The 21,806-nt window shown below is 42.1% G+C and overlaps 2 protein-coding genes across 4 annotated transcripts; both read right to left on the bottom strand.

Annotated features, from left to right (window-relative positions):
- Nucleotides 1-540: 540 nt before the first annotated feature.
- LOC128629361 (UDP-glucuronosyltransferase 2A1-like) lies at nucleotides 541-4,881 on the bottom strand. Of its 3 annotated transcripts, none has more exons than XM_053677172.1 (6): nucleotides 4,054-4,881; nucleotides 2,670-2,818; nucleotides 2,074-2,205; nucleotides 1,626-1,713; nucleotides 1,333-1,552; nucleotides 541-1,090 (listed from the first exon to the last, which is right to left on the bottom strand). In XM_053677172.1, the coding sequence occupies exons 1-6, from the start codon at nucleotides 4,856-4,858 to the stop codon at nucleotides 808-810; spliced, it is 1,677 nt and encodes a 558-aa protein (XP_053533147.1). In that variant the 5' UTR covers nucleotides 4,859-4,881; the 3' UTR covers nucleotides 541-807. The 3 variants fall into 3 exon arrangements, with proteins under 3 accessions (XP_053533147.1, XP_053533149.1, XP_053533148.1); XM_053677174.1 differs by lacking the exon at nucleotides 4,054-4,881 and adding an exon at nucleotides 3,413-3,722; XM_053677173.1 differs by lacking the exon at nucleotides 4,054-4,881 and adding an exon at nucleotides 3,019-3,139.
- Nucleotides 4,882-5,562: 681 nt separating this feature from the next.
- LOC108259975 (uncharacterized) lies at nucleotides 5,563-21,714 on the bottom strand. The gene is made up of 13 exons (XM_053676802.1): nucleotides 20,854-21,714; nucleotides 12,588-12,736; nucleotides 11,992-12,123; nucleotides 11,544-11,631; nucleotides 11,251-11,470; nucleotides 10,730-11,008; nucleotides 10,606-10,609; nucleotides 9,017-9,821; nucleotides 7,633-7,781; nucleotides 7,037-7,168; nucleotides 6,589-6,676; nucleotides 6,296-6,515; nucleotides 5,563-6,053 (listed from the first exon to the last, which is right to left on the bottom strand). The coding sequence occupies exons 1-13, from the start codon at nucleotides 21,656-21,658 to the stop codon at nucleotides 5,771-5,773; spliced, it is 3,354 nt and encodes a 1,117-aa protein (XP_053532777.1). The 5' UTR covers nucleotides 21,659-21,714; the 3' UTR covers nucleotides 5,563-5,770.
- Between the last annotated feature and the right edge of the window lie 92 nt (nucleotides 21,715-21,806).

Here is a 21,806-nt window from a genome sequence, read left to right on the forward strand (position 1 = left end):
CGGTTCCTCATCATTGTTGTAATAAAACAGTGACTAACCCATTTGTAACATTGGACATGGTAAAAATATGGGGGTGTTTCAAGTTGCCCAAGTAGTGTTTGCTTCAGACATGGTTAATGACCTTAGATAAATCATAGGGCCTTGGACAAATGTCATTATTGTCTTGTGGTAGATAATTAACACATAATCTGTTTAAGATGACTGTTGGAAAAGTTTTATAAGATAAGGATTGGGATGAACAAGGGAAGGGTGCCTGTAATGTGTAAGGAAGATATGTAATGTGTGAGGAAAAGTGTTGGGATGAATAGGGGAGGGATTGGGATTAAGAAAATGAGGTTTGGGATTAAGAGGGCAGGTTTGGAATGGGTGAAGGTAAAAGGGGGATTAAGCGAAAAGATTGAAACAAAGAATCCAAGGAAGCTGAAGAAGCTACTAGGAGGGGGCAGTTGGAGTGATGAAATTAGTAATTTGATAATTTATATAATTTATGTATAAAGGATATAAGAAAAAGAGTGCAGACAGTTTTACTGTATCAGTAAATACGATTTAAAAAAAATCTTTATTTCAATCTTTCTTAAAAAAAACAAAGCCACACTATACATGATGCAGATAAAAATCTGTTTAATTGCTGTGTTCTCAATAGTGTTGGAATCATTTAAAAGTAAATCTGGACATACAGTACTATGCTGCACTGTATAAACAGTAAAAACCTCCGGAATGTATAATGTCCATGTAACAGTGTGTGTTATTCCTAAAATCTACGTCAAAATATCACAATACTTATTAATACATTCATATATGAATGCTTCACTCTTTCTTGCTCTTAGCTGGGGTCTTTCTGAAACATTTACGGAAGAGCCAACTACATGTTTTCACAAAGATGAACACGACTAGTGCGATTACAGAAAGCAAAAAGGCTGCCACGTCCAAGCAGTGGTACTGATACCACGTGAGGTTATGGGCTTCGACCCTCAGGTGCTTGGCCCCCTTATTGCGCATCACAAACTCAATCCAGAAGACGGCCTGGTCTAGCGGCTTCACTGGTTGATCGTGGTGGATTCGAGATAGTCTCATCATGCTCTCCTTGTAGCTGTGGAAAGAAATGGAATAACAAGAAATCTTTCTAGGATGTGTAAAGGCTGAGAGAACTTTAAATGATTGAAACAATTGCTCTTAGAGTATCTTCAAATTTGGTGACGTAAAATAAAATGATAAATAGACAAACGAATTAGAGTGATAGTGCAAGTGGTTTAATTTGATTGAATCAGAAAGGTGCAATTATACAGGTGAAGGTGTGAGCCAACGCTTATGGAAATCACAATATCAACTCACGATGGATTGTTAATGACATCATTGACAGCCTGCTTCAAGTTGTTGGTCTCTATTTTGTTAAAGTCAAGCATAACAGCAGCTCCTTTGGTTTTCATGTGATTTATATTGTCAGGCTGATCTGCAAACAGCGGCAGGCCCACCATGGGAACTCCATGATAAATCGCTTCATATATTCCATTAATCCCACCATGGGTGATGAAGGCCTTGGTTTTAGGATGTCCTGCAGATACAAATCATTAGTGTATTACTTCAGCAGAATGTGAAAGCATAGCTACACTGAAGATGTTCCTTACCTAGTAAATCATTCTGGGGAATCCAGTCATAGAGTCTAGTATTAGAAGCAAGAGCTTCTGGTTTCTCGCCTGTGTATCGCCACAAGACCTGAAATTACACACAGGATAAAGATCTGAGAAACTTAAGAGTGATCTTATCCTGGTCTACGTCAACACCTACTGGAAATTTAGAGTAGCCAATCTGCCTATTGATATTTTTATGGGATGTGGAAGGAAACCAGAGAACCCAGAGGAACCCCAGGAGCTGTGAAGTCCAACACTAAAGAGCCGCCCTCAAAACATTCAGAATCAATGACACACTGTAATTATACTTATTTTGTCCAAATGATTTTCACTTAACGAATCAATGGAACAGTGATGTAAATGCCTCCTGACGCTGAAAATCCTTCATAAATTAAATTGTGGATTATGTATCAAGATGTGCATTATTAATTGTGTAAACTCAGACCTTTTGGGGAATCTGGCCGAGCGCTGAAGCGATGGTGTTCGCTCTCTCTTTGGTGAGGTTTTTAACCATGGAACCCATTGAAAACACTACAATACCGTCATCTCCCGAGCTCTGCACGAAGTCCTCCATGTCCTATAAAAAACAAAATGAAAAATAATTAATGAGTCAGATGGCAGTGACTACACTGGTAGACTTGCACTATTGAACTTTTTCTTTTTTTGTCATTCATTTTCAATTCATTGATCAGTTTGAAATTACTGTACAGTATAATCAAGTGTGATTTTCTTTGACAATATTCTGAGGTGATATGGGCTTCATAAAACTGAAGTAAACAATTTGTGTGCTAGATGTTTTTATGGGAAAAAAAAGGCTAGCACAAAGAAAACGAACTCTTGACTTTTTACCCACAGTACAGTAACCGCACACCAGTGGTGTAGTAAAGGTTTTGTAATCACTCAAAGATCTGCAGTAAAGGTTAGTGAATTACACCTTTGTATGAGTATGACTCAGGATTTCAATGCTGTGTTAATCTCCTATTACAAAGGAATATGATGGCTACAAAAATAGAATAGTGTCAGACACGAGAATGAACTTACTTTTGGTAGAGGTTTTGCAGGCTTGCAATGTAAGCCACCCACAAATTTGAAGTTTGGGAGGAGTGGCCGTGGATATTCATAGTCCCAATACATGCGGATTAACCAGATGTCAGCTTTGCCAATAGTTTCACAGAGTGTTGTGGGTTTACCTGTGAAGTAGAGGAGGAAATATGGCATATTTTGTATCAGATTAGAGTCCAATATTTGTTTAATCTCATTCCTCTTTATAGTATAAGCAATTTTTGGAGTTGTATTTTGCTATACAGTTCAGAGCACAGAGAGTGTATATAATTGAGAACAATCTTGTTGAGCAGTTAAAAATTAAAAATGTTACAGTGCTACGTCATACCGGTTATTTTGGTGAGTTGTTTATCAAAGATTAACATTTTGTGAAGTATGATCATTATCGTGTGTCCGATGTATAATAGCATTTTCTCTAAACGCCCTGTAAAGTGCCCCTGAGTAGCAACTGCAGGTCTGCACTTATACAGCGCTTTTTAACCTTAGAGGTTCTTCAAAGCACTCTACATTGGTTCTCATTCACACATTCACACACACATTCACACACACAGACACTCACACACCAATGGTAGCAGAGCTACATAATTATACCTCTTATGTAATGACCTTAGAGACATCGTGGGGCCTTGGACAAAAGTCATTATTGTCTTGCGGTAGATCATTAACACAGAGCCTGTTCAGGATGACTGTTGGAAAAGTTTTATAAGAGGTAGTAAAATCACCTGAATATTTCTATCACAACATCTTCAAAGCTCATTCATGAATCGTCACTTTATCCTGGTTGGGGTCATGGTGGGCCAGAAACAAATACCAATAAGGCAGGAGCTCTCACCTAAAGGATATGCCAGTTCATTGCATGCACACATATACGTTCACACATTCATTCATACCTAAAGGCAATTTAGCATAGCAAGTCTGCCCACATGCTCATTTTTGGACAGTGGAAGGAAACAGAAAGACCTGGAGGAAACCCATGCAAACACACAGAGAACACGCGAAATTCTGCACAGACAGAAAACCAGATTAGGATTGAACCAGAGGACCTTGATCTGTGAGGAGACAATGCTACACAGGGTTCGACTGTACCGCTCCAGAGCTTGGGTTTTGGATAATTAGCACTGTCAGACACAAGAAATAGACTTGGGGTGATTGGCTTAAATGTTGATCATTAAGCCTGTAAGCAAGTAAATTGTACTATTTCAGCAATACGCTTGCTGCATTCTTTTCTGATGCGATATAGTGGTTACACGTAGTCTTATGCTGAGGACAAGAACTAAACTGAGAGGTTTTATTTTTTTCACAGTGATCTTCTTTTCTAAACCTGCAGCCTAAATGAAATCACAAATGAGGGATTATCATTTACCCATGACTTCTGTAAAGAGGTGATCCCATTTCAACTTGAACATTAGATTAAAGAACATATCTTGAAAGACAATAAACAATATATTTTTCACTCTCTGTGGGAAATCCATGTGATCCGTGTAGCCCATGCCAACAGCTGGCACATATGATGGTGGTGTCGGCAGCTGACCACAGAATCGCTCAATTAAACTCCCAAAACTGATCCTCACACTGTTGATGAACGGCAGGTTGAGCTTCTGTGCTAACAGTTCCCCACATATAGTCACAGGATCTGTCAGAAGAACATCAAACTTTTCCTTTCTCCACTTCTCCAGCAGATCTTCACGTGCAAAAAGCGCTCTGCATAGTACTTGATTCTGCTCGAATATATTGTCAATAAATTCAGAGAGCTTCAGAAAAGCCTGGATGGTGTTGGTATTTGGCAGGTCATACATCCAATAGTTTAAAAGCCTGTCAAAGTTGTCAATAATGTCCTTCTTGCTGTGAGGCACCTGTATGATCTCCACATTGTAGCCCGGAGACTGCTCTGTCATTACAGATGGTGTAGCACTGTGAGTAACGATGGTCACACTGTGTCCTCTCGTTATAAGCTCATCGATGATGATTTTCATGTTAAGCCAGTGACTGAATTCCGAAGGCCAGACGAGGATTTTCCCTGCTGTCACACACAGCAGAGTTTGGTTCAAACTGAGCAGGAACAGAAGGCAGAGAGCAGCTCTCCCACGTGCACTCATGATTGCAGGATGATCAGCCTTGTAGCTCACACATGGAATAAGCCAGAGCACAAAACCTGCAAACCTCCACATCTATCACGTGAAAACAAAACTTTGACCTGAATTTCCCACAAGAGGAGGTGTCTGATTATGTGCATGTTGTGCTAGTGACTGTATTCACCAGGAAGCACCAGTACATTTCCACTGTGAGCCATTTCAGACAAGCTCAGCAGCAAAATTACTAAGCAGGTACAAGATCGGTTCCTCATCATTGTTTCAATTTGCCCAAATAGTGTTTGCTTCAGACATGGTTAATGACCTTAGATAAATCATAGGGCCTTGGACAAATGTCATTATTGTCTTGTGGTAGATAATTAACACATAATCTGTTTAAGATGACTGTTGGAAAAGTTTTATAAGATAAGGATTGGGATGAACAAGGGAAGGGTGCCTGTAATGTGTAAGGAAGATATGTAATGTGTGAGGAAAAGTATTGGGATGAATAGGGGAGGGATTGGGATTAAGAAAATGAGGTTTGGGATTAAGAGGGCAGGTTTGGAATGGGTGAAGGTAAAAGGGGGATTAAGCGAAAAGATTGAAACAAAGAATCCAAGGAAGCTGAAGAAGCTACTAGGAGGGGGCAGTTGGAGTGATGAAATTAGTAATTTGATAATTTATATAATTTATGTATAAAGGATATAAGAAAAAGAGTGCAGACAGTTTTACTGTATCAGTAAATACGATTTTAAAAAAATCTTTATTTCAATCTTTCTTAAAAAAAACAAAGCCACACTATACATGATGCAGATAAAAATCTGTTTAATTGCTGTGTTCTCAATAGTGTTGGAATCATTTAAAAGTAAATCTGGACATACAGTACTATGCTGCACTGTATAAACAGTAAAAACCTCCGGAATGTATAATGTCCATGTAACAGTGTGTGTTATTCCTAAAATCTACGTCAAAATATCACAATACTTATTAATACATTCATATATGAATGCTTCACTCTTTCTTGCTCTTAGCTGGGGTCTTTCTGAAACATTTACGGAAGAGCCAACTACATGTTTTCACAAAGATGAACACGACTAGTGCGATTACAGAAAGCAAAAAGGCTGCCACGTCCAAGCAGTGGTACTGATACCACGTGAGGTTATGGGCTTCGACCCTCAGGTGCTTGGCCCCCTTATTGCGCATCACAAACTCAATCCAGAAGACGGCCTGGTCTAGCGGCTTCACTGGTTGATCGTGGTGGATTCGAGATAGTCTCATCATGCTCTCCTTGTAGCTGTGGAAAGAAATGGAATAACAAGAAATCTTTCTAGGATGTGTAAAGGCTGAGAGAACTTTAAATGATTGAAACAATTGCTCTTAGAGTATCTTCAAATTTGGTGACGTAAAATAAAATGATAAATAGACAAACGAATTAGAGTGATAGTGCAAGTGGTTTAATTTGATTGAATCAGAAAGGTGCAATTATACAGGTGAAGGTGTGAGCCAACGCTTATGGAAATCACAATATCAACTCACGATGGATTGTTAATGACATCATCGACCGCTTGCTTCAAGTTGTTGGTCTCTATTTTGTTAAAGTCAAGCATAACAGCAGCTCCTTTGGTTTTCATGTGATTTATATTGTCAGGCTGATCTGCAAACAGCGGCAGGCCCACCATGGGAACTCCATGATAAATCGCTTCATATATTCCATTAATCCCACCATGGGTGATGAAGGCCTTGGTTTTAGGATGTCCTGCAGATACAAATCATTAGTGTATTACTTCAGCAGAATGTGAAAGCATAGCTACACTGAAGATGTTCCTTACCTAGTAAATCATTCTGGGGAATCCAGTCATAGAGTCTAGTATTAGAAGCAAGAGCTTCTGGTTTCTCGCCTGTGTATCGCCACAAGACCTGAAATTACACACAGGATAAAGATCTGAGAAACTTAAGAGTGATCTTATCCTGGTCTACGTCAACACCTACTGGAAATTTAGAGTAGCCAATCTGCCTATTGATATTTTTATGGGATGTGGAAGGAAACCAGAGAACCCAGAGGAACCCCAGGAGCTGTGAAGTCCAACACTAAAGAGCCGCCCTCAAAACATTCAGAATCAATGACACACTGTAATTATACTTATTTTGTCCAAATGATTTTCACTTAACGAATCAATGGAACAGTGATGTAAATGCCTCCTGACGCTGAAAATCCTTCATAAATTAAATTGTGGATTATGTATCAAGATGTGCATTATTAATTGTGTAAACTCAGACCTTTTGGGGAATCTGGCCGAGCGCTGAAGCGATGGTGTTCGCTCTCTCTTTGGTGAGGTTTTTAACCATGGAACCCATTGAAAACACTACAATACCGTCATCTCCCGAGCTCTGCACGAAGTCCTCCATGTCCTATAAAAAACAAAATGAAAAATAATTAATGAGTCAGATGGCAGTGACTACACTGGTAGACTTGCACTATTGAACTTTTTCTTTTTTTGTCATTCATTTTCAATTCATTGATCAGTTTGAAATTACTGTACAGTATAATCAAGTGTGATTTTCTTTGACAATATTCTGAGGTGATATGGGCTTCATAAAACTGAAGTAAACAATTTGTGTGCTAGATGTTTTTATGGGAAAAAAAAGGCTAGCACAAAGAAAACGAACTCTTGACTTTTTACCCACAGTACAGTAACCGCACACCAGTGGTGTAGTAAAGGTTTTGTAATCACTCAAAGATCTGCAGTAAAGGTTAGTGAATTACACCTTTGTATGAGTATGACTCAGGATTTCAATGCTGTGTTAATCTCCTATTACAAAGGAATATGATGGCTACAAAAATAGAATAGTGTCAGACACGAGAATGAACTTACTTTTGGTAGAGGTTTTGCAGGCTTGCAATGTAAGCCACCCACAAATTTGAAGTTTGGGAGGAGTGGCCGTGGATATTCATAGTCCCAATACATGCGGATTAACCAGATGTCAGCTTTGCCAATAGTTTCACAGAGTGTTGTGGGTTTACCTGTGAAGTAGAGGAGGAAATATGGCATATTTTGTATCAGATTAGAGTCCAATATTTGTTTAATCTCATTCCTCTTTATAGTATAAGCAATTTTTGGAGTTGTATTTTGCTATACAGTTCAGAGCACAGAGAGTGTATATAATTGAGAACAATCTTGTTGAGCAGTTAAAAATTAAAAATGTTACAGTGCTACGTCATACCGGTTATTTTGGTGAGTTGTTTATCAAAGATTAACATTTTGTGAAGTATGATCATTATCGTGTGTCCGATGTATAATAGCATTTTCTCTAAACGCCCTGTAAAGTGCCCCTGAGTAGCAACTGCAGGTCTGCACTTATATAGCGCTTTTTAACCTTAGAGGTTCTTCAAAGCACTCTACATTGGTTCTCATTCACACATTCACACACACATTCACACACACAGACACTCACACACCAATGGTAGCAGAGCTACATAATTATACCTCTTATGTAATGACCTTAGAGACATCGTGGGGCCTTGGACAAAAGTCATTATTGTCTTGCGGTAGATCATTAACACAGAGCCTGTTCAGGATGACTGTTGGAAAAGTTTTATAAGAGGTAGTAAAATCACCTGAATATTTCTATCACAACATCTTCAAAGCTCATTCATGAATCGTCACTTTATCCTGGTTGGGGTCATGGTGGGCCAGAAACAAATACCAATAAGGCAGGAGCTCTCACCTAAAGGATATGCCAGTTCATTGCATGCACACATATACGTTCACACATTCATTCATACCTAAAGGCAATTTAGCATAGCAAGTCTGCCCACATGCTCATTTTTGGACAGTGGAAGGAAACAGAAAGACCTGGAGGAAACCCATGCAAACACACAGAGAACACGCGAAATTCTGCACAGACAGAAAACCAGATTAGGATTGAACCAGAGGACCTTGATCTGTGAGGAGACAATGCTACACAGGGTTCGACTGTACCGCTCCAGAGCTTGGGTTTTGGATAATTAGCACTGTCAGACACAAGAAATAGACTTGGGGTGATTGGCTTAAATGTTGATCATTAAGCCTGTAAGCAAGTAAATTGTACTATTTCAGCAATACGCTTGCTGCATTCTTTTCTGATGCGATATAGTGGTTACACGTAGTCTTATGCTGAGGACAAGAACTAAACTGAGAGGTTTTATTTTTTTCACAGTGATCTTCTTTTCTAAACCTGCAGCCTAAATGAAATCACAAATGAGGGATTATCATTTACCCATGACTTCTGTAAAGAGGTGATCCCATTTCAACTTGAACATTAGATTAAAGAACATATCTTGAAAGACAATAAACAATATATTTTTCACTCTCTGTGGGAAATCCATGTGATCCGTGTAGCCCATGCCAACAGCTGGCACATATGATGGTGGTGTCGGCAGCTGACCACAGAATCGCTCAATTAAACTCCCAAAACTGATCCTCACACTGTTGATGAACGGCAGGTTGAGCTTCTGTGCTAACAGTTCCCCACATATAGTCACAGGATCTGTCAGAAGAACATCAAACTTTTCCTTTCTCCACTTCTCCAGCAGATCTTCACGTGCAAAAAGCGCTCTGCATAGTACTTGATTCTGCTCGAATATATTGTCAATAAATTCAGAGAGCTTCAGAAAAGCCTGGATGGTGTTGGTATTTGGCAGGTCATACATCCAATAGTTTAAAAGCCTGTCAAAGTTGTCAATAATGTCCTTCTTGCTGTGAGGCACCTGTATGATCTCCACATTGTAGCCCGGAGACTGCTCTGTCATTACAGATGGTGTAGCACTGTGAGTAACGATGGTCACACTGTGTCCTCTCGTTATAAGCTCATCGATGATGATTTTCATGTTAAGCCAGTGACTGAATTCCGAAGGCCAGACGAGGATTTTCCCTGCTGTCACACACAGCAGAGTTTGGTTCAAACTGAGCAGGAACAGAAGGCAGAGAGCAGCTCTCCCACGTGCACTCATGATTGCAGGATGATCAGCCTTGTAGCTCACACATGGAATAAGCCAGAGCACAAAACCTGCAAACCTCCACATCTATCACGTGAAAACAAAACTTTGACCTGAATTTCCCACAAGAGGAGGTGTCTGATTATGTGCATGTTGTGCTAGTGACTGTATTCACCAGGAAGCACCAGTACATTTCCACTGTGAGCCATTTCAGACAAGCTCAGCAGCAAAATTACTAAGCAGGTACAAGATCGGTTCCTCATCATTGTTTCAATTTGCCCAAATAGTGTTTGCTTCAGACATGGTTAATGACCTTAGATAAATCATAGGGCCTTGGACAAATGTCATTATTGTCTTGTGGTAGATAATTAACACATAATCTGTTTAAGATGACTGTTGGAAAAGTTTTATAAGATAAGGATTGGGATGAACAAGGGAAGGGTGCCTGTAATGTGTGAGGAAGATATGTAATGTGTGAGGAAAAGTGTTGGGATGAATACAGGAGGGATTGGGATTAAGAAAATGAGGGTTGGGATTAAGAGGGCAGGTTTGGAATGGGTGAAGGTAAAAGGGGGATTAAGCGAAAAGATTGAAACAAAGAATCCAAGGAAGCTGAAGAAGCTACTAGGAGGGGGCAGTTGGAGTGATGAAATTAGTAATTTGATCATTTATGTATAAAGGATATAAAAAAAAGAGTGCAGACAGTTTTACTGTATCAGTAAATACGATAAAAAAAAATCTTTATTTCAATCTTTCTTAAAAAAAACAAAGCCACACTATACATGATGCAGATAAAAATCTCTGTTTAATTGCTGTTTTCTCAATAGTGTTGGAATCATTTAAAAGTAAACCTGGACATAAAGTACTATACTGCACTGTATAAACAGTAAAAACCTCCGGAATGTATAATGTCCATGTAACAGTGTGTGTTATTCCTAAAATCTATGTCAAAATATCACAATACTTATTAATACATTCATATATGAATACTTCACTCTTTCTTGCTCTTTGCTGGGGTCTTTCTGAAACATTTACGGAAGAGCCAACTACATGTTTTCACAAAGATGAACATGACTAGTGTGATTACAGAAAGCAAAAAGGCTGCCACGTCCAAGCAGTGGTACTGATACCACGTGAGGTTATGGGCTTCAACCCTCAGGTGCTTGGTCCCCTTATTGCGCATCACAAACTCAATCCAGAAGACAGCTTGGTCTAGCGGCTTCACTGGTTGATCATGGTGGATTCGAGATAGTCTCATCATGCTCTCCTTGTAGCTGTGGAAAGAAATGGAATAACAAGAAATCTTTCTAGGATGTGTAAAGGCTGAGAGAACTTTGAATGATTGAAACAATTGCTCTTAGAGTATCTTCAAATTTGGTGACGTAAAATAAAATGATAAATAGACAAACGAATTAGAGTGACAGTGCAAGTGGTTTAATTTGATTGAATCAGAAAGGTGCAATTATACAGGTGAAGGTGTGAGCCAACGCTTATGGAAATCACAATATCAACTCACGATGGATTGTTAATGACATCATCGACCGCTTGCTTCAAGTCGTTGGTCTCTATTTTGTTAAAGTCAAGCATAACAGCAGCTCCTTTGGTTTTCATGTGATTTACATTGTCAGGCTGATCTGCAAACAGCGGCAGGCCCACCATGGGAACTCCATGATAAATCGCTTCATATATTCCATTAATCCCACCATGGGTGATGAAGGCCTTGGTTTTAGGATGTCCTGCAGATACAAATCATTAGTGTATTACTTCAGCAGAATGTGAAAGCATAGCTACACTGAAGATGTTCCTTACCTAGTAAATCATTCTGGGGAATCCAGTCATAGAGTCTAGTATTAGAAGCAAGAGCTTCTGGTTTCTCGCCTGTGTATCGCCACAAGACCTGAAATTACACACAGGATAAAGATCTGAGAAACTTAAGAGTGATCTTATCCTGGTCTAGGTCAACACCTACTGGAAATTTAGAGTAGCCAATCTGCCTATTGATATTTTTATGGGACGTGGAAGGAAACCAGAGAACCCAGAGGAACCCCAGGAGCTGTGAAGTCCAACACTAAAGAGCCGCCCTCAAAACATTCAGAATCAATGACACACTGTAATTATACTTATTTTGTCCAAATGATTTTCACTTAACGAATCAATGAAATAGTGATGTAAATGCCTCCTGACGCTGAAAATCCTTCATAAATTAAATTGTGGATTATGTATCAAGATGTGCATTATTAATTGTGTAAACTCAGACCTTTTGGGGAATCTGGCCGAGCGCTGAAGCGATGGTGTTCGCTCTCTCTTTGGTGAGGTTTTTAATCATGGAACCCATTGAAAACACTACAATACCGTCATCTCCCGAGCTCTGCATGAAGTCCTCCATGTCCTATAAAAAACAAAATGAAAAATAATTAATGAGCCAGATGGCAGTGACTACACTGGTAGACTTGCACTATTGAACTTTTTCTTTTTTTGTCATTCATTTTCAATTCATTGATCAGTTTGAATTTACTGTACTGTATAATCAAGTGTGATTTTCTTTGACAATATTCTGAGGTGATATGGGCTTCATAAAACTGCAGTAAACAATTTGTGTGCTAGATGTTTTTATGGGGAAAAAAAGGCTAGCACAAAGAAAACAAACTCTTGACTTTTTACCCACAGTACAGTAACCGCACACCAGTGGTGTAGTAAAGGTTTTGTAATCACTCAAAGATCTGCAGTAAAGGTTAATGAATTACACCTTTGTATGAGTATGACTCAGGATTTCAATGCTGTGTTAATCTCCTATTACAAAGGAATCCGATGGCTACAAAAATAGAATAGTGTCAGACACGAGAATGAACTTACTTTTGGTAGAGGTTTTGCAGGCTTGCAATGTAAGCCGCCCACAGATTTAAAGTTTGGGAGGAGTGGCCGTGGATATTCAAAGTCCCAATACGTGCGGATTAACCAGATGTCAGCTTTGCCAATAGTTTCACAGAGTGTTGTGGGTTTGCCTGTGAAGTAAAGGTGCAAAGATGGCAAATTTTGTATCAGATTAGAGTCCAATACACTGATTAGAATCCAATATTTGTTTAATCTCACTCCTCTTTAAAGAGTATCAGCAATTTTTGGAGTTGTATTTTGCTAAACAGTTCAGAGCATAGAGAGTTTATATAATTCAGAACGATCTTGAGCAGTTAAAAACTAAAAATGTTACAGTGCTACATCATACCGGTTATTTTGATGAGTTGTTTATCAAAGTTTAACGTTTTGTGAATGTAGTGAGGTGTGTGCCGTGATTCAACTACGTGGCCAATGACCTATCTCCCTACCACAGTATATAAGCTGTTTATTCCTCACGGAATGCATCATGGTTGAAACCCAGCCCCTTCCTTTCGTTGCTACGGACTACAGAGGTATGCATTTTTAGCTGTGTCGCTTAGCTGTTTGATGCTAGCTTTGTCCACTTATCATGCGATTTACTTGTTTAGTGTGACTTTGGGCTACCGAGGCTGTGTGGTGTGCCGTTCACCCTCAGTGCGGTGTGCCGTCAAGGTTCCCATTTGTGTAGCACAACTGTCACAACTATTAAAGCAGCTATCATATGATTTTCATATACATGTGCCATCGTGAGTATCATGTCATCGGATCACGGTGACATAACGTTCGTAAGTAAATCGTAAAAAGTAAATTCTATTATTCGAGCTAAATGATCTTGCATGCTTTCCAAATTGAGGTTGTAACACTTATTTATTGTTCTTAGGGTCCTTGATTTTGCATGCATTAAGGCAGGCTGAGTGAGTGCGGGTGTTTCGGTATAGCTCCTCCCCCTCACTTGCGGAGCCATGTTGCTGCTTTGCTCTGCTTCGCTTTCGTTTTTTTTTTTTGGTGTCCAGTCAGGCCTTCGTCTAATGCCCAAGTGGGCGGGTAGGTCCTTTTCGTCTTCTTTTTTGTTGTTGTATTAATCTTTTTTTTTGTTGTTCTTTTGCTTTATTTGTGTTGGTATAGCTTTGTGTTAGTTACTGTCACTAAGCGCAGTTTTCTCGAATTCAACTATGTTGTAACTGTCTTTATCAATTATGCTGATACCCCTATGCAGGAGTAGTGGTTTTGGTCAGTCTTGGTAAACTTGCTACCTTGTAATCAGTTTGAGCTCGGGGTTATCTGTGTTTTTGTGACAGAAAGCTTTTTTTTTCTTTTGTTGCCTGCTTTGAGCATATTGTAATTGAATTTTTTGTGGTTTGGTTTTGTTGTATTCCAGCCATCCATCTTCTATACCACTTTATCCTTTTTAAGGTCACGGGAAACCTGGAGCCTATCCCAGGGAGCATCGGGCACAAGGCGGGGAACACCCTGGACAGGGTTCCAGTCCATCGCAGGGCACAATCACATACACACTGGTTTTGTTGTATTAAATTTGTAAATTGATCTGGAATGTGTTTTTCATTTTATTTTTTTTTATTTTTCGTAGCTTTGATGCTATTTGATCGTGTTCTCTTAATGTGATTTTGTTTTGTTTTCTCCTTGTAGGAGCTGAGTGCTTCCTGAGTGTCACATATCATGACGGAGCGGAGATAGGACGGATGCAAGTGCAGTATGAACAGTTGTTTATTTTAAAAGAGAGACAGGCAGACAAATCCAAAACCTGATCCATAAACGTAATCCAAAACAGGCGAAGGTCAGGCGATCAGCAAACAGGCATACACAGGGTTAAACATGAATCAAGGTCGTGGTCACGGAAAACAGGGTCGATAAACAAAACGAGAACCATGAACTATGACGAGGAACTGGGAGCGGATAATCCAGCGTGAACTAACTCTAAACGTGGAACGTGACTATGACTACTAAACGAACTAATCTAACTCTACAATAATCTTCCGCATTGTGTGCTGGGAGGCGCGCAGTATATATGTGGACATGATCAGCGTCTAAACTGCTAGCATCTGAGGGCAATACAGACACACGTGAAATCCCAGCCAATGACAGAACAGGGAGGAGACATGACAGAAACATAAACAAATATGTGTCCAGATGTCACTACTGTCAACAATGGAAAAGCAGGTGCTCGCGCATTTGCGCTTAGAGCACACTGCTTCAAGGGGAAATCATGACACTGAGACTGGGGGTAGTTCTTTGCGGCACCTTGGGCTTTACTTCACTAAGGGTTGTCATTATTGCTGCGTTATTATTTGCAGGGAATTTTGTGGGAAGTTTCTGAATGGTGGGTGTCCTGCCTGACCCCGTTTGTGTTGTTCGTCCGATCGCTTGACCTTTGCCTGTCTTACGACTACGTTTCTTGTACTTTCCGATACGACGCTCTACACCTGCCGCCCACTCCTGCTTCCGTGCTGATTCGAGGTTCGTGACAGAATACTTCGCCTTCCAATGGAAGCAGCGACAGATCCCCGTTGGCCGCAAGCCATCGAGGGACATGGCCGGATGATTAGTGACCATGATCACCGTCTCGCAAACCTGACTGAGCAGGTAGCTCGGCTAAACCAAGCCGCGCAGCTTTCTACGGCACCGACCACACGCATACCTCCCACTCCAGCACCGGAGAAGTACGACGGAGATCCGGCATGCTGCCGAGGTTTTTTATTCCAGTGCTCCCTGTTTTTTTCCACGTACCCAGACATGACGGAGAATCGGAAAATAATCCACTTCATGGAACTCTTAACTGGGAGAGCTCTCCTCTGGGCCACCGCGGAATGGGAACAGGAAGGGAACGTCATCAGCACGTATGATCAGCTGACATCATGTTTCCGCACTGTATTCGATCATTCTCCAGACAATTTCGTACTGTGGCCGCTAGGAGCGGATGGAATCAACCCGCTCTAAAGACTATGTTTCGCCGGGGATTAAATGCCGACATCGTAACGGAGCTGGCGTGCCGTGATGATCAGCTGACTCTCAACTCACTCATCAACGTAGCTATCCGCCTGGATCGTCTACTACGGAGCCACCGCTCCATACGCAGCGAGGCGGAAGCACCAGCATCTGAGAGCCCTAGTGAACCCATGCAGCTGGGACAGACTCGGGTGAGCATGCAGGAGAGAGATTGACAGCGCTGTGAACATTGTTGTTTCTACTGCGGCGAGAAGGACCACTTCGTGCAACAATGCCCTCTCAAACAGTGCTCTATCGACTCTGGTGATCGACTCTGGAGCGGCGGGGAACTTCATTGACCAAGGGACCATACTCCAATATAACATCCCCGTTCGTCCTCTCAGCACCCCCCGCCGTGTCCAAGCCATTGATGGAGCCCCCATTGGAGATGGTTTAATCACCCACTGCACCGAACCTATTAACCTCCGCACCAGTGCTCTTCATCAGGAGAAAATTACGTTCCATGTCATTGTGACGGCCCGGCATCCAGTGGTTCTCGGCCTTCCTTGGCTCGAACATCACAACCCACAAATTTCATGGAATCAAAGGGAGATCACTCGCTGGTCAGCTCACTGCATCAATCACTGTCTCCAAGTCCCTGTGATCTCCTTAGCATCCACATCCATTGAGAGCCCTGACAAGGCGGACAACGTGCTGATCCCCAGTGTTTACCACGATCTCATTGAAGTATTCAGTAAGAAGAAGGCTAGTGGACTACCTCCTCATCGAGATTACAACTGCGCAATCGATTTGCTTCCAGGCACTACACCACCACGAGGGAGAGTCTATCCGTTAATGGTAACTGAACAAAAAGCCATGGAGGAGTACATTCAGGAAGCGTTGCACCAAGGTTATATACGACCATCTACTTCTCCAGCATCCGCGGGGTTTTTCTTCGTAGAGAAGAAGGGAGGAGGTTTACGACCATGCATCGACTACCGAGGACTAAACCGGTGTTGCGTCAAGTACCGTTACCCACTACCTCTAGTACCAGCCCCTCTGGAACAATTATGCACTGCCACCATCTTCACGAAACTGGACTTACGCAGTGCATACAACTTGGTCTGGATTCAAGAAGGAGATGAATGGAAGACTGGATTCAGCACAACTTCAGGTCATTATGAGTATCAGGTCATGTCGTATGGGCTTTCTAACGCTCCCACGGTCTTCCAATGTCTAATTAACAACGTGTTACGTGACATGCTGGGACGCCATGTGATCGCCTACATAGACGACATTCTAATATACACTGACTGCCGGGAGGAAAATGTTCACCACATCCGCGAAGTTCTACAACGACTGCTCCGTCATCGGTTATATGTTAAAGCTGAGAAATGCGAATTTCATAAAACCACCATTGCGTTTCTGGGATACATCATCAGCCCCGAGAGGATCTCCATGGACCAAGAAAAGGTCCAGGCAGTAGTAAACTGGCTCCTACCCACGATGATCAAGGAACTACAGAGGTTTCTGGGGTTTGTGAACTTCTACAAAAAGTTTATTAGAAATTTCAGTGCCATCGCCAACCCCCTCACGTCCCTGCTAAAGGGGAAACCCAAACGTCTATCATGGAATCCAACCGCCCAAACCGCCTTCGACAAGCTCAAGAAAGCCTTCACTACTGCACCCATCATCAAACATCCGGACCCATCCAGACTGTTTATAGTGGAGGTGGACGCGTCAGAGACCGGGGTAGGAGCCATTTTATCCCGGCGATTCGGAGAGAAGCCAAAGCTCCATCTGGTGGCGTTCTTCTCGCAAAAGCTTTCCCCCGCTGAGAGAAACTACGATGTGGGAAATCGTGAACTCTTGGCAATTAAGTTAGCGCTGGAGGAGTGGAGACACTGGTTAGAGGGGGCTACACATCCCTTTGTCATCTTCACAGACCATAAGAACCTGGAGTACCTTCGCACTGCAAAGCGACTCACACCCCGCCAGGCCTGTTGGGCCCTGTTCTTCACCAGGTTTCACTTCACGTTATCCTACAGACCAGGGTCCAAGAACATAAAAGCTGATGCCCTGTCTCGTCTCGACCACACAGAACGTGTCAACGAGCATAATACCATCCTTCATGTATTATCAATGCGCTAGAGTGGGATCTGGACCAGGAGCTAGAGCAGATTCCCCAGTCACAAGTACCCGTAAAGTGTCCCCCGAACAAACTATTTGTACCCGAAGAGTACTGCCAAGAACTCATCATCTGGGCACACACGGTACTTGGTACAGGGCATCCAGGGGCACAGCACACACACCATCTCCTAAAAGAGAAGTACTGGTGGTCCAATATGAAGGGAGATATACACAAGGTGGTGACATCTTGTTCATCTTGCGCACAGAATAAGGTACCTCGGACCCTCCCAGCTGGGAGGCTCAAGCCCTTACCCCTACCCGAACGCCCATGGTCACACATATCCGTAGACTTCCTAACGGATTTGCCAAAATCCCAAGGAAATACCACAGTTCTAGTCACAGTGGACCGGTTTTCCAAGTCTGTTCGTTTTATTCCATTACCTGCTCTCCCCACTGCCTTCATGACAGCCAAACTTCTATTCCAGCATGTTTTTAGATATTTCAGCTTTCCGGAGGAGATTGTCAATGACAGGGGCCTGCAGTTTACTTCCAGAGTTTGGTCCAGCTTCATGACTAAGAAGGGAGTAACAGTGAATCTCACCTCCGGATATCACCCACAAGCCAATGGACAAGTTGAACGACTCAATCAGGAACTAGGGCGATTCCTCCGTACTTTCTGTGCCAATAACCCAGAGGATTGGAGCAAGTTTTTGCCATGGGCCGATTACGCCCAGAACTCACTACGTCATTCGGCTACCAATCTCACTCCTTTACAGTGCGTACTAGGTTACCAACCTCCACTGTTCTCGTGGAACGCGACTCCCACTGCAGCTCCTGCCGTTGACCAATGGTTTGAACGTAGCGAGCGTGTCTGGGCTGACACCCACCGACGCCTGAAAGAGACTACAGACACATAAAAGCACAAAGCAGATTGCCACCGCAAAGTACACCCTAATTACCAACCAGGCGATAGGGTGTGGTTGTCCACAAAGGACTTAAGACAAGCTCATAGTTGTAAAAAACTAACGCCAAGATACACTGGACCATTCAAGATCCTCAAGCGAGTCAATGAAGTCACTTACCGTCTGGAACTGCCACGACACAGCCGCATCTCCCCCTCATTCCACGTATCACGTCTCAAACCTGTTATCAACGGTCCATTAGCCACAGAAGTACCATCTGAAACTCCTCTGACCCCTTTGGAAATTGATGGACAACAAGCTTACCGTGTCAAGAACATCCTCAAATCTAGACACAGGAGAGGCAAGCTGGAGTATTTGGTCGAGTGGGAGGGTTATGGACCTGAGGAACAATGCTGGGTTCCCAAGCAGGACATACTGGATCCTCAGCTTACTAAAGACTTTCACGCAACTTATCCTGATCTCCCTGGTCCACGACCCCAGGGGAGGCCAAGAAAAACTCGGCTCCCGGAGCGAGCCCTTTGAGGGGGGGGGGGGGGGGGGGGGGTTCTGTCACAGCTCAGTCAGATCAGAACTCAAATTCCCAAGATGCAACACTCACCTCTCATGCACGCATGCGCTCACCATCCCCAGAGTTCTGATCAGACACACCTGGCACCAATCACACACACACACTCTCACCGCTAGTACTTAGGGACGTCATTCACCCAGAATCTATGCGAAATATACGCTCGGTCAACTCGTTTCTCTGCGTTACCAAGCCGTTCTAGTTTGTTTGTCTTCTCGTGATCCTCGACCCTTGTTTCCGGTTTCGACTACGCTCTCTGCCTGACCCCGTTTGTGTTGTTCGTCCGATCGCTTGACTTTTGCCTGTCTTACGACTACGTTTCTTGTACTTCCCGATACGACGCTCTACACCTGCCGCCCACTCCTGCTTCCGTGCCGATTCGAGGTTTGTGACAGTGGGGTTCTTTTCCCTTTTGTATAGCTGGTTCTGTCGTACTAGCCTGCCCTTCATACAGGAAGCCTCAGTCGTCCAATGATTGTTAATTTCTTGTGTCTGTTTTATTTGACCAATGCCTGACTGCGTTGGTTGCTGTTTTTAAATAATTATTGGCCAGTCTTTTAGCTTTAAATAAAATGTATTTTTGTATGGAAACCCATGCCTTGTGCCTTTTCTCAGTGGATCGTAGTTGTGTGCCTTTGTTTGGCATGTCTTCCCCATTTCCTCAGGGTGGCGTAGTCGTTATGAATGAGCGACTTGCTACATGAAGTATGATCATTACCGTGTGTCCGATATAATCCGCTATAGGAGCATTTTCTCCAAATGCCCTGTAAAGTTCATGTGAACTGCAGCTGCCCCTTAGCAGCAGCTGGAGCTCTGCACTTATACAGTGCTTTTTTTTAACCTTAGCAGTTCTTTATATATATCACCTGTATAGCATTTTTACATTTTTTAAATTATTATTATTATTATTATTATTATTATTATTATTATTTTATCCAGAGCTGCCATGCAAGGCTAACTGTGCTTCATACAGTTAATGACCTTCACTAAATCATGGGGCCTTGGACAAAAGTCATTATTGAACAGAGCCTGTTCAGGATGACTGTTGGAAAAGTTTAAAGAATATTTCTATCACAATGTGTCAACATCTTCAAAGCTCATTCATTAATCTTCACTTTATCCTGGTTGGGGTCATTGTGGGCCAAAAACAAATCCCAATAGAGCAGGAGCTTTCACATAAATGATATGCCAGTTCATTGCATGCACACATTCATACCTAGGGGCAATTTAGCATAGCAAGTCTGCCTACATACTCATTTTTGGACAGTGGAAGGAAACCGAAAGACCTGGAGGAAACCCACGCAAACACACAGAGAACATGCGAAATTCTGCACAGACAGAAAACCAGATTAGGATTGAACCAGAGGACCTTGATCTGTGAGGAGACAATGCTACCCAGGGTTCCACTGTACCGCACCAGAGCTTGTGTTTTGGATAATTAGCGCTGTCAGACACAAGAAATAGACTTGAGGTGATTGGCTTAAATGTTGAACATTACTATAAGCAAGTAAATTGTACTATTTCAGCAATACGCTTGCTGCATTCTTTTCTGATGCGATATAGTGGTTACACGTAGTCTTATGCTGAGGACAAGAACTAAACTGAGAGGTTTTAAATTTTTTCACAGTGATCTTCTTTTCTAAACCTGCAGCCTAAATGAAATCACAAATGAGGGATTATAATTTACCCATGACTTCTGTGGCGAGGTGATCCCATTTCAACTTGGCCATTAAATTAAACAACATATCTTGAAAGACAATAAACAATATATTTTTCACTCTCTGTGGGAAATCCATGTGATCCGTGTAGCCCAAGCCAACAGCTGGCACATATGATGGTGGTGCTGGAAGCTGACCACAGAGTCGCTCAATAACACTTGCAAAACTGAACCTCAGACTGTTGATGAATGGCAGGTTGAGCTTCTGTGCTAACAGTTCCCCACATACAGTCACAGGATCTGTCAGAAGAACATCAAACTTTTCCTTTCTCCACTTCTCCAGCAGATCTTCACGTGCAAAAAGCGCTCTGCATAGTACTTGATTCTGCTCCAACATATTGTCAATAATTTCAGAGAGCTTCAGAAAACCCTGGATCATGTTGGTATTTGGCAGGCCATACATCCAATAGTTTAAAAGCCTGTCCAAGATGTCAATAACGTCCTTCTTGCTGTGAGGCACCTGTATGATCTCCACATTGTAGCCCGGAGACTGCTCTGTCATTACAGATGGTGTAGCACTGTGAGTAACGATGGTCACACTGTGTCCTCTCGTTATAAGCTCATCGATGATGATTTTCATGTTAAGCCAGTGACTGAATTCCGAAGGCCAGACGAGGATTTTCCCTGCTGTCACACACAGCAGAGTTTGGTTCAGACTGAGCAGGAAAAGAAGGCAGAGAGCAGCTCTCCCACGTGCACTCATGATTGCAGGATGATCAGCCTTGTAGCTCACACATGGAATAAGCCAGAGCACAAAACCTGCAAACCTCCACATCTATCACGTGAAAACAAAACTTTGACCTTTATTCCCAACAGCAGAGGAGATATCTGATTATGTGCATGTTGTGCTAGTGACTGTATTCACCAGGAAGCACCAGTACATTTCCACTGTGAGCCATTTCAGACAAGCTCAGCAGCAAAAT

This window comes from Ictalurus punctatus, chromosome 28 (assembly GCF_001660625.3).
Source record: "Ictalurus punctatus breed USDA103 chromosome 28, Coco_2.0, whole genome shotgun sequence".
NCBI classification, from domain to species: Eukaryota; Metazoa; Chordata; class Actinopteri; order Siluriformes; family Ictaluridae; genus Ictalurus; species Ictalurus punctatus.

Excerpts from the sequence above, each read along its gene's own strand:
- LOC128629361 (XM_053677172.1), bottom strand. The coding sequence starts at position 4,858 with ATGTGGAGGTTTGCAGGTTTTGTGCTCTGGCTTATTCCATGTGTGAGC. Across the intron at positions 2,819-4,053 it reads CCTCTTTACAGAAGTCATGG|GTAAACCCACAACACTCTGT; the intron begins GTAAATGATAAT and ends TCTACTTCACAG. Across the intron at positions 1,091-1,332 it reads GATGTCATTAACAATCCATC|CTACAAGGAGAGCATGATGA; the intron begins GTGAGTTGATAT and ends TTCTTTCCACAG.
- LOC108259975 (XM_053676802.1), bottom strand. The coding sequence starts at position 21,658 with ATGTGGAGGTTTGCAGGTTTTGTGCTCTGGCTTATTCCATGTGTGAGC. Across the intron at positions 12,124-12,587 it reads CTGCAAAACCTCTACCAAAA|GACATGGAGGACTTCATGCA; the intron begins GTAAGTTCATTC and ends TGTTTTTTATAG. Across the intron at positions 11,009-11,250 it reads GATGTCATTAACAATCCATC|CTACAAGGAGAGCATGATGA; the intron begins GTGAGTTGATAT and ends TTCTTTCCACAG.